The sequence below is a fragment of the Notolabrus celidotus genome, chromosome 5, assembly GCF_009762535.1.
Source record: "Notolabrus celidotus isolate fNotCel1 chromosome 5, fNotCel1.pri, whole genome shotgun sequence".
In the NCBI taxonomy this organism is placed as follows: Eukaryota; Metazoa; Chordata; class Actinopteri; order Labriformes; family Labridae; genus Notolabrus; species Notolabrus celidotus.
This window is the reverse complement of record NC_048276.1, coordinates 28,883,174-28,895,634: the sequence shown is the minus strand read 5'-3', so window position 1 is coordinate 28,895,634 and position 12,461 is coordinate 28,883,174. Positions and strand designations below refer to the sequence as shown.

The 12,461-nt window shown below is 42.4% G+C and overlaps 1 protein-coding gene and 1 non-coding gene across 3 annotated transcripts in view; one reads left to right on the top strand and one right to left on the bottom strand.

The window, feature by feature from the left end:
- The window catches only part of LOC117813057 (beta-galactoside alpha-2,6-sialyltransferase 1-like), a 37,374-nt gene that overhangs the window by 17,759 nt on the left and 7,154 nt on the right, over positions 1 to 12,461 (top strand). For both annotated transcript variants that reach the window (XM_034684122.1, XM_034684123.1), the window contains exons 3-8: positions 7,948 to 8,154; positions 8,436 to 8,801; positions 9,248 to 9,512; positions 9,923 to 10,020; positions 11,037 to 11,138; positions 11,315 to 11,489. In XM_034684122.1, coding sequence (XP_034540013.1) covers positions 7,948 to 8,154; positions 8,436 to 8,801; positions 9,248 to 9,512; positions 9,923 to 10,020; positions 11,037 to 11,138; positions 11,315 to 11,489 — 1,213 coding nt within the window. The remainder of the gene's footprint in view (positions 1 to 7,947; positions 8,155 to 8,435; positions 8,802 to 9,247; positions 9,513 to 9,922; positions 10,021 to 11,036; positions 11,139 to 11,314; positions 11,490 to 12,461) is intronic.
- LOC117813441 lies at positions 5,858 to 5,930 on the bottom strand. Its single transcript, XR_004631414.1, has one exon. It is a non-coding gene; the product is annotated as a small nucleolar RNA Z40 (small nucleolar RNA).

Genomic DNA, 12,461 nt, shown 5'->3' with positions numbered 1-12,461 from the left:
CTCTAGTCACTGGTTTTATTTGAATCCTGTATCCTGATCTTTATTCAGCTTTGAGCACTTTTTCGGCTCCTTAAGTCCTCAATACATTGAATTCTATGTCACCTATGCAAAGATGAGTTACTGCACAGACAAAATTGCCCCAGGTTGAGTTGTTTTGCTTGTTTGGTTTGAGCTCTTGGCTACACTGCTCAATACTGCCTCCACCACTAATGGAGGTACTGCAGAAATTCGGTCTTAATGAACGCTGAACATGGGAAGAAGTATCCGTTTGTGTACGTATGCAATCAGACTTAAGCATAAATGGGTCGTAAATGGGCTATTTTAATTTTTAATAACAGCTTCTATTCAATCCTACCGTTCCTACTCGCATACACTAGTTGCTCTTTGCTGGACATTACACTTAGAATGAGATCAAAGCAATAGAATAGTACAAGAATCATAGACTGTAAAAAATATGGACGTAGTATCCGTGACGTCACCCATCTTTTCCTGAGAGCTGTTTTGAAGCAAATCGACGGCAGCAGCCATATTGGAAATGCGGAACTCAACTAGGCAGAGTGTGACGTAGTGTGAGTCTCTTAGCCAATGGCTGTGTGTTCCCGACCGGGAGTCACGTCAGTCATGTCCTTATTTGGGCAAAACTCATAATCTTAATATCTTCTTAACCGTCACGTTAGAAAAAAATTCACCCCCCGTACAGTGTGTGCCATTAGAGAGATTAGCGTTGTAGGGCCAAGCCGTTTTTTGAACCAGGCTGTAAACATGTTTATTAATGCTGCAAAGATCGTCTTTTTCCCATTCATATCTATGTGGTTTCCGGTGTTTCTGCAGCCAGCCTCAAGCGGATTTTCGATGTATTGCAGTTTATATCACTTCCGCATTGGCTTCATCGTTTGAGACCGGAGTTTGCCGCTTGACGAGAATACAATACAATAAACACACTGAGTTTGTGTTAACTGTGGTCAGTTTTATCCAGTGAACTCAAACAGTGGATCGGTGTGTGTTTGTTAGTGAGGAGCGGTGTGTACATGTGTGTGTGTCGGATGTATGGAGCAGAGATTGAACTGAGTGCAGATAAGTTTGCGTCTTCTTGCGGAAAAAAATTTATATCAAGCCTCTTGCGGGTTAGTGGGAAACAAAAATAAAATGAGCTTCCTGGTACAAGGTCTGTCATAAAGTCTGAATCCCAAAAACCCGGTTTCATCTGAGTAGTTTTGTGGTTCAAAGTACTAGTAGTGGGCGTTCTGGATCTCACAGAACAACAACACACAGCGAAGTAGCAGGTTAGACAGGCTGCATGTACACCAAACATGTTGTAAAATGAAGCATTGTTTTTATTAATGAGGTGAGTTATTCTGGTACAGATATTTAACTGTTAAGTGGAGAATGGACCTGTGAAATGTACTCGCCAAACTGAAAATCTGCTCCCATTTGATGATTGGAGGGGGTTCTGCATGATTCTGCTTTAATCTCTCTCTCTCTCTCTCTCTCTGTATATATATACATATATATATATATATTTATTTTTTTATTATTATCTTTTTATTTATTTTAAACATTTTATAAACATAAAACGAAAAACAAACATTGGAGCAAAGTCAAAAGAAGAGGAGAAAAAGAAAAAAAAACAGCTTGTAAAACAAAAATACGTACATTATAAAAAGTACAAATGATAAGTAAAAATACATAAACCATGGTCACATTACATTGTACTCTGAGTCCAAGCACGGCCAGCCATGTTGGGTGGATGTCAGAGGTCCATAAGCGGTTGCCAAACTTTAAGGAAAACATCCCCCTTGTTTTTCAGAGTGTATGTGCGTTGTTCCAGACGTAAGGTTTCATTCAAAGTTTGTTTGAACAGGTTAAATTTAGGGGATCTTTGCTGTAATCTATATTTTTTTAATATAGATTGGAGTGTCGGAATGTTTCTGAAATTATATTTCATTCGAAATGTAAAAAAGGAAAGGAAAATCTGAGCCAGCCTACAAGCAGGACCTTACAGTGCTCCACTTTAGACCATGTGTAAAAGTTCTTTAAGTTCCAAATAAAGGAAAACAAATTTATTTGTTGCTTTTTTTTCCCTTACTGTACAGAAAACGTACAGAGCCCCTAGTTTTTACATATAAGAAGTGCTTTGTTTCATCTGTGCTAACTTTTGATCATGTAAGATATCTCACTAAACATAATAATGATGTCCACAGAAAGTGAACGCCACACTGAATCTGTGTGTTTGTGTTTGTTCTGCCTCATGGAGAGGGCTTAGTGTTTTAGCACATTGCCACATTTGGGTATAGGAGGTAATCGATGTTGCATTTGCTACAAACAGGCAAATCAGTGGACACACCTGCACACACCTGATTACCCTGCCACATGCATGCTTTTGATTTCAACAACAGCTCAGGATAAGTGCTGCAACTTCTACATTTACACTTACTGATTCTATCATCGGGAGCAGACATGTGGCTGTAGAGGTCTTGCAGCTCTACCTGTCTGGTTAACACTGCCTGCCTGTTTAGTGCTGGCAAGCTGGGGCTACTGCTGCTTCATATTCCATCAACGCATCTCTGTTGCGATGTCAACTCTTAAGTTGACAGAATCATTGTCTTAAACCCTGAGGACTCTTTCCCTTCTCTCTGAATACTTGCTGCTCATGTTTTGCACCTTGCAATCATGTTATCCACTGAAACAGGGAAAAACATCCACACCGGGGACGCCATTTTTACTCCTGTCAGCTTGGTGTGGCTGCGCTTGCTCTTCTCTGTTTGCAAAAGCGGATCACATACTGCCACCTGTGTTAACTTTAAACTTTGTTTTTATTTAGATTAGATTAGATTAGACTATAGATTGTCATCAGAACAATAAATAAAAGGAGACTAAATCAGTAGAATGAGATCAAAGCAGTAGATTGAGTTCAAAGCAATACAATGAGATCAAAGCAATAGAATGTCATCAAAGCAATTGAATGAGCTAAAAGCAGTAGAATGAGATCAAAGCAATGGAATGTAATCAAAGCAATAGAATGAGATCATTGCAAATCTTGCGTTCATACTCGTTCTATCGATGATGTACATGCAGACTTCTCTTTCTTCTTCTGCTGTTAATAAAGGAGTGTGGTGCCCAGATGTGCTTAAGCCACACACTCCACCTTTACCTCAGTTGTAACTAATAGTCAAGGCAAATGCATCAGATTCAATTGTACATAGTGGGATTATATGTAACCACTAAGTACCGTAATGGACCTCTCTCTCTCTCTCTCTCTCTCTCTCTCTCTCTCTCTCTCTCTCTCTCTCTCTCTCTCTCTCTCTCTCTCTCTCTCTCTCTCTCTCTCTCTGCTCTTGGAGGAGGATTCCTCCTTTCCTCTGATGAACCAAGCATCCTCTCCCCTCCTCCTCTTCCTCCTCTTCCTACTCGTGCCTCCTCTTTCTCCCTGATTTCACTCATCACCCGGGGCAGTGATGGCACGCTCCACTGTCCTTATTCTTCTTTGCTGTTCTGCTCTTTCACTTTCAGCATCTGAGCCAGGGATTCAGAGGAAAGAGGGGAGTTTTCTCTTAAATAGGTTGGTTTAAAATACAAACAAAATATTTACTTAGTCCCCTCAAGAGGGACTTAGTAATGCAGATATTTCCTGGTTTTGCGTGTGTGAGTTATTATTTTTTACAGGGACGTTTAACCAAGATAAAGTGAAAGCTCTTAATTTGTAAATATTGAAAAAATCAGGAACGAATGCTCAGGAATTTAAAATATTTCCAGGTTTCTTTATTGACAGGCTTCTATGTTTACAAAAATAACTACTGGTTGTGTATATCATTTATGTTATGTATTATTGTATAACTGTAAAACCCTGAATACAAGTCACCCTAGTTGGTTTTTGGTCTCTCAGAGGGTTGTGTTCAGCAGAGTCGACATAATTTGCTAACGTTTGTGACGTTTTCTCTCGCTATTCCTCTTCTCTCAGTTTCGGGGGCCTGCAGCTGTCAATCATGACATCACATCCCCTCTTTTAACTCCAAATAACCAATCAAAAGCATAAAAGGATCGTATAAAGACTGGATGGAGTCTCTGTGACGTCACCCTTTAGTGTCTGAAGAGGCGTGGTGAAGCCTTAAAATTGTGGTCGTTAGATTGGAAGTGCTGACTCGACGTGGTTTGTGTCCCTCTGTAACTACGCAGAGACTTGACGTGCACCTCTTCGGAGGTGCAACCACGCATCGAAACAATGCAATCACAAGGCTTGCAGACTGCAAGCCTTGTGATTGATCCCCCGGCTAGCATTGTGATTTCCTGCATTTCCAACATTTCCAGGACAGCAGCCTACACTGAATCAGTGGTCGTAGATCTGACGACTCCTCTTCTGTCTCCTTCACGCTAACTGCCTCACGGTTGGGCTGTAAATGTGTTAAATTTTAATATGGTTCCCAAAGGGTGTTATACTGGACTTTTGGAGCCAGCTTCCAGTGGACACTTGAGGTATTGCAGTTGTTTGCACTTCAATATTGGCATCATTTTTCAACATCAGAGCTTGCAGCTTGGTAGGGCAGATTCCTTATCTGGGTAACTGGTCAGGATTGTGCACCACAGATTTCCACTCTCTGTTGGCAGTCTATCGTCAAATAAACATGCTTCTGCTCTGCATCTTAGCGTGTTAGCATCAACCTGCCCAGGTTGCAGTCTGCAGACCAGCATTCGAGCAATCAGCCTGCTTTCCAAAGCCTCAAATCTATATCTAAGCCTGGTAGCCTCCAAGGTTTAGTTTTTTTTTTTTTCATACAACAGCTGACTTCTCACAGAAAAGTAACCTGTGAACCCATCAGCTCCATGTTCCTGTTCAGCTTGTCTGGACTTCTTGAATCTTTCTTTTCCTGAGGGGACACAGGTGAATCATATATTTGGATATCTGCTACATTTCATTGCAGACATTGATGTAGAGATGTTTATGATTCATCTCAGTATCAGTTATCAACACCCAATATTCAACAAAACTTCTTTCTTTCAGAGGCTTTTTTCTTGGTGTTCTTGTCTGCCGCGCCCATGTGATTGTGTGCCCCCAGCTCTGTAGTTTCTCATATCATGTACCAACACCTCCCTGACTGAAGTACTCATTCTGCACCTCCTTATGAGTTTATAAGAGTGTCACAGCTGGTTGTTTTTTTTCTTCTAAGCGTGTTGTATCTTTGCTTTCTTCTGTTGGATCCTGCATTTTTGTTGGATTTTGGACCATTTGAGTGCCTGCTTTTGATTCTGACCTGCTCCAGAATCAGAATCAGAATCAGCTTTATTCGCCAAGTATGCTTGAACACACAAGGAATTTGACTTTAGTAAACTGTGCTCTCTTTGTACAAGGCATAAGAATAGGAATAAGAATAAGAACTACAATGAAAAATAAAATAAAAATATAATAACAATAACCTTAGCTATAAATACAAAGAAACAACAAATAGGCTTGACTAATATGTACAGGCTAAAATAATAATATAAAGTGCAGTGGTGAGTTGCAGAGGTAGTTTTACATGATAAAATAGTAGTTAAATAATACAAAAAATAGAAATATGGAATTCTGCTTGAGAATTGTTGCATTGTGTATCTACATGTATATTTACAGAGAGTATTTATCTGACAGGTATGACACTGTTATGGTTTAGTGTTCATCAGAGTGACAGCCTGAGGGAAGAAACTGTTCTTATGGCAGGTTGTTTTGGCGCACAGTGATCTGTAGCGCCTGCCGGAGGGGAGGAGTTTGAAGAATTTGTGTCCAGGGTGTGAGGGGTCGGCGGTGATGCTACCTGCCCGTTTCCTGGCCCGGGACCGGTACAAGTCCTGGATGGGGGGCAGGTCGACACCGATGATTTTTTCTGCAGGATGTTCAGAGAGGCAAATATCAATCACACTTCAGAGCAGTTGAACATATTTAGCCAATCATCATAACAGCACACTGTAAGCCTTTTTGTTTATTGCATTTATTATTTTATAGTCAACCCTACACATCAACTCTAGCTGTAAAGTCTGCATTTGGGTTTGAATTCTCTGTAGTCTTGATTCCCATTTCCAAAATCTGACATAAATGTCTATTTACACAAAACAACCCTGATTGTCCTTCCTTCGTTAGATTTAGACTGGCGTAAGTGACAAGGTTGTGGCTTTAAGAAACTGGAGTATGGCTCAACATCAACAAATGCAAACACAGATTTCTTGTTTATGAAGGTGACACAATCTGCTTCTTTAGTGAGTCAAACAGAAGTTGTTACCTTTGTATTCCCCTTGAGCCCTTATGAAAGATTTAGTTACCATCCTGCCATCATCCATAATGTAGCTAGAAACAAGACTCAGGGTGTGCCTCTTTTGTTTTCTGTTTTCAGGTCCTGCATCCAAGGAAAGTAACTGTCCGGGCTTTATAACACACCTGTGACCATCAGCTTCACTATTATTTAAAAGAATGTGAAAGTGGCCTGAACACCGAAATCATGGAGTCTCAGCATTATTAAACTTAACAGTCTGACGACTCAGTCAGTTAATATAACTAGACAAAGGGCCCTGTCACACTCACTGCAAAGCACCAATGTCACTGTTATTACAGGCAAAACAAACACACAATTAATCATTCAATCTTTATTAATGTAGCCCCAAATCACAACAAATGTATCTCAAGACGCTTTACAATTAAGGAGAAATGTTTTTTAAAACAAGCTTCAAACCACTTTTAATGTGCCACCAATCATCAGGCTCACAGGAATTAATAAAGACATTGAGTGAAGTTCAGGCAGGCCACAAAGTCGACCCACAGAACATCAGCTGATCTAAACAACAGCCCCTATTAGCTACACATCCAATCAGCAGATGGTAAAATGTGCGTTCTGTTTAAACGGCTTCAGTCTTCTTCCTCTTGCTACTTCGTCTACAAACCTCTTTACAACTCACCACCCTCCACTGTCACTGATGCTCGCTCTGTTCTGTACTCCGGGGGTCTTTGCTGCTGCTCTCCCTGCCCTGACTTTTCATGTATGCACATGAAAGAGAGGGGAGGTGTGCCCTACCATGTGCTTTCCTACGTGGAAAGCCAAAGCCTGAGGCAGGGAGCTCTAAGAACAGAGCCATACCACCAAATATAATGTATTGCATAGTTAGTTATAATTAGAGCCTGTCGATACTGACGCAGACTTGAGTTTTAGATAATGAATGAAGTTACGCCTCTTTGCCTTGTGTGTAAATGACTGCAGAGTGTTCATGTGAAGGAGAAACATCCACCTCGGGTGTTAGGCCTTGTGTCCGGCTGGCCAACAAGCCGAGGTATCTTGAAGACAAAAAAAGACAAAACATTCCTACTGAACAAACAAAACAAAAAACTGAAGTCTGTCCAGATGTCTCACTTCTCAGGTTAGTTCAGTGGGAAAATATAACAAGATGATATTTTTGCTCTTTTGTACATCCACCTTCATTAGCTTTACAAAGACCTAAATGTTGAATTCCCAAGGGGATGTAAGTCTGCAGCCAATCCACTTAATTTATTTTCTACGAAGTGTACTGACAGACAGACTTTTGGAAAGTTCTCCATTCTTCATGGTATGTCCAACTGTATTAATTTCTGGATGGAGATTGTAAATCGTTTCGTCGATCTCGTACATCAATTTCTCCCATTGAGCCGACTAATGCTAATTGGCCAACAATCTAAGCTAACGGCACTCTTGTGGATGGAAAATGGTTGACGTCCAAGTGTCACAGTTCGCAGAAAAACCTCAGTAAACTAGATCACAACTTTGAAACCGGTCTGTATTACATTTTTAGGGAACAGGGGCACTGTCACCAATTCAGAACAGTGAATCAAGAAAACCCTGCAGATGAACACAGCAACCAATCAAACGTTCTGATTTGGAAATTCTAAATTCTCACATTTCTGAATATTTCATTCTTTCTTTTTTTCACTGGTACACTCTGTATGTGTGTGCTCTGCAGATCTCCGGGGCGGCGATGGACAGAGTCAGCCTGCTGTGGCGCCTGAGGCGTCGGGCTCGGCGTGGAGTGGTCTGCATGACCCTCTTCTGCATCTCCATGGCTCTGCTCTACGCCATCTGTGCAGAAAACAGCGTGCCCGTCACGGACGCCATCTTCGGGGTCCGGGCAAGGACCCGGGCTCAGCCTCGTACACACTCTGTCGTCAAGGTCTGCTTCATATTTTATTGCTACGATGTTTGTTTTTTGTATTTGGGAAAGAATAAAAGCAATGATGGAGTCTGTTAGCTTTGGAGGTACATACTTTTGACTTACTGTGTTGCGTTACATTTTGGGGTTACAAAAACCCCTTCAACTAGCACATTTTCTATCTGAGAGCCTGTGAATCAAACTAGTTACCTGTTCGTCTGAGTTCATTTTTTAAGTTAATTGGGCTGAGCAAATGATCGTTTTGGATGTTTTACCTATGAGTATCTTTGTGACTCCCACAGGTGCTGCGAGGGGGAGCCAAGCCCATGTACGTAGACCCCCAGAAGCTCCCAGGTGTTGTCCCAGGTGACCCCAAGCGTCCAATCCCTGTCCTCTCTGCTCCAAACCGAACCCAGGAAGCTGTCGAGTCAACGTCGAAGCGGAAGACGAAAGACAGAGAGCCCTCTGGGTTTTTCACCCGGATGCTGCCACGCCCCTTCACTCGTGCACTGGAGACCCTGTTTGGAGGCCGGCGGAAGGGGGAGCTGAGCGGAAGAGGAGACTCAGAGTTCTTCGGGCCCAATGGGCTTCTGGGGGAGGTTTGGGGTGACGAGATGTCCAGTAGCATGCTGGGAAACAGGCTGAAGAAGGTGGTGCAGAATTATCAGGTGAGAGAAAGCACAAACCACATCAGTCAGAGTTTAAATTACACTTAAAGTAAACAGTCACACTCTGAAACATCAATAGGAAACTTTGTTTGGCATCTGGGGGGACAAGGACTGATACGCCAACATCTCTTTGAATGCAGGTCCAAATTTCTCTCTGTTTTTGGTCTCCATCGGCTTTATTAGCCGCCAACCTAAAAACAAAGGCTTTGGATATTGACCATTGATATTATTGATAAGATGTTTCGTCTGTAAATTGTGAGAGGTTATAATATATTCAGATAACCTCTGATCTGGAAGAAAAAAAACATAGTTAGCAGGTAAAAGTTTGGCTTGATCCCCACATTAAACTCTGATTTCTGCACCCTTCAGGATTTTTTATTGATTTGTTATTTATGAGCACATCAAATGTTCTGTTCTTTGTCTCTTTCTTGATTAACATTATTCAGGCAATGAATAAATATGGCGTTGAGTTATCTGGACCCGGCGGAGTGGCCAGCAGGCCCAAGCTAAGTGGCCCGAAGCTCCTCTGCCAAATGAAGGAAAAGGTAGAGGTGCTAACTTTGACCTCTGACCTCCACCCGTTCTCGTTGCTGCCCTGGGCCTCTCTGCTGCCGCAGCAGCAGCTGACCTCTGAACTCGGACCCTACAAGAGCTGCGCTGTGGTGGCATCTGCAGGGTCGCTCCTCAACTCTGGACTTGGCAAAGAGATAGGTGAGACAGTTTAACATGCATGTTTATGTAAAGCACAGCTCGGAGGTGCTGTTGCTTCCACGCTGGATAGTATTAAAAAAGCAGTAAAGCTCAGAAATAAAACATCTACATTTATATTTTAACCCAAAACTGCCAGGAGCTCTGTCTGCTGTGTGTCTCTACTCTGTTCTCCATCACAGCCACGATATCGCTAACCTGTCTTTGAATACTACACACTGTTTCTTTTAATATTATTCACTGTGCCTTTAAATACTACACATTGTACCTTTAAATACTACACACTGTACCTTTAAATACTTACCTATAATACCTTTTATTGACAGTTTATTTGCAGACAGGACGTGTTTCTGCATCAGTGGAAAGTTTCACTTCTCTTAAAACTGTTTTCTGTTTCAAATATCTCATCCTAGACTCTCATGATGCTGTGATGCGCTTCAATGCCGCCCCTACCACTGGCTATGAAAAGGATGTTGGGTCAAAAACCACGATGCGCCTCATCAACTCACAGGTAACCATGATAGCCTGCAGAAAGTCACAAACACAGCAGTCTTATTAAACATCAAAAGTTCGGGGTGCCGTTGGCCTAGCGGTCTACGCATGCAGCCCATATACAGAGGCAATAGTCTTTGTCGCAGAGGTCCCGGGTTTGATTCCAGCCTCGACTGTTTGCTGCATGTCCTCCCCCACTCTCTGCTCCCCACGTTCCACTTAACTTGTGGCTTCGCCCCCTTTTGGGTGAAAGCAGTCCATCTAAAGCCTGGTTTAGAATTCTGTGTCGACCCTGTAGACTAAGCGGTAGCTTCTTTTAGCCTTGATTCAATGCTGAAGCCTTCGCATGTGATGTGATGACACGCACCCCTTCAAAAATGTAACTAGTTGTTGAAACGATCTGAAAAGCTAGCCCTGTGATTGGTCTGCTGAGCAGCATCTTACTTCCTGCATTTACAACATTTCTGCAATAGTCATAGATCGACCTTACATCTACCGTATATCCTCATTACCTCGACCCTAAATCGACCGTAATTTGACCGTACATCGGCGATTCCGTATCCTCTCTATTCCTCTTTGTAATAATTGCTGATCGGTCAGCTCCTGTTTCACATAATGCGTTCAGAGACGTCATAGTTCCCTGTGGACCATAGCAGGGCTGGCAACAGGCCATGTGAGCAGCATAGAAATCAAACTGCCTACATGCGTTTCGATGGAGTACTGCAGAGTGATGCGTACACAATGACACACAAGTATGCAGAGCTCACAACCGCGTTGGCCACTACCATGTAAAGTCAGCGTTCTCGCTGTCAGCATTGTGGACCCTTATTAATAAAAATATGTTAATTGAGATTTACATCTTACTCTCTGACAGCACCTCGATTACAGTACAGGTGATGTGTTGATCTGAAGATTATATTTAAATGAGTTTAAGGAGAGCCAATCTTAAATGAGCTGATGTTCCTGCTTTGAAACTCCTTTGTGTTCAGATTTAAGGTGTGTGTCGTTAACTGAATGTTTACTTGTGTTCCACAGTTGATGGCATCTGATGACCACCGCTTCCTCTCCAGCTCTCTGTACAGCTCAGGTACTCTGCTGGCCTGGGACCCCGCCCCCTTCTCTGCTGACCTCACTCAGGTGACGTTTAAATCGCATGCTCCACAATAAAAGGACTCAAAGATGGAGAGTTTTACCTTTCATTGCTATCTTTAAACACCTTTACACCTGCTCCTGCTCCTGCTCCGTGTGTACCTGTGTACGATCAGAACAGACCGACCTGCAGCTCATGTCTCACCTTCTGTCTGCACTCACAGTGGCTCAACAAAACGGACTACCCCATCTTCACCCTGTTCCAGAGATACAGGAGGCTCCATCCTATGCAGCCCTTCTACATCCTCCATCCTCGCTATGAGTGGCAGCTGTGGCAACGAATACAAGACAACATGGCCGAGCCCATTCAGAAGAACCCGCCCTCCTCTGGCCTGCTTGGTGCGTGAAACTCTGACGTCACATCCTGTTTACAATCTTTATTTATAACATATGCAGCTTGCATAAAGAGAGATAATTATTTCACGTAACAACGTCTAATGCTTTATTTATGCATGCAGTACCGTTGACGGGCAGTATAGGCATCAATCTTAAATTTGCATTTTGACCAAGAATTCCGAGTTCCTGTGCCCCCTTTCTCCTATGGAGAAAAAAGTACTTGCACTGCACCCCCAGACCAGTAAAGGGAAGTATTTAACAAAGATGACACCATAGAAGCAGACAGACAGGTCGGTATCATTATAAGCAACACAACAGTTAGCCTGTTAGCATGGGAGAGACTCAGCTTGCGCTGTTTCAGATCGTGCTATATTGCATCACAGATGGATTCACTGAATCAACATGTAAGAGGAGATAAGTGCGTACACATCGAGTAGCAACGCCATTCCACCACAGCTTTGATACTTGATGTGTACATATGTGTGTGATGTTATTGTGGATGACGGGTGAAATGAAGACACTGTGGGTACTCTACCAATCAAACACATTCAGCATTGCAGGCCCTGCCCCCCAAAGTCACGGGACCTTTGAAAAGTACTACCCCCCAAGCAGGGTCTTTCAGGGGGAGATTAACTAGCCCAGAACTAAATTTTGACCCTGGTCCTCTGGTCAAAAAGCACATAATTCAGGGGAAAGGTCCCTGCAGTGGAAAAACTATTTTAGAGGAAATGTTGTCATGTGATTGACGAGTATAACATGACCAGAGTTTACAGTTGCCTTTTTATATGTCAACCACCTTTGCCAGGATTTTCCTGAGTTCTGACCGTATCAAACAACTGTCAGGACATTAGCTCTGAATAGCTATTACTGATTCATAACTTAATGAAACACAAAAACACTGACACCATAACGCAGAAAATCAAACTTAGATAGAGTGTACTGCTTTGTACAGTTTGCTCTTGTTTTCTGTCTGAT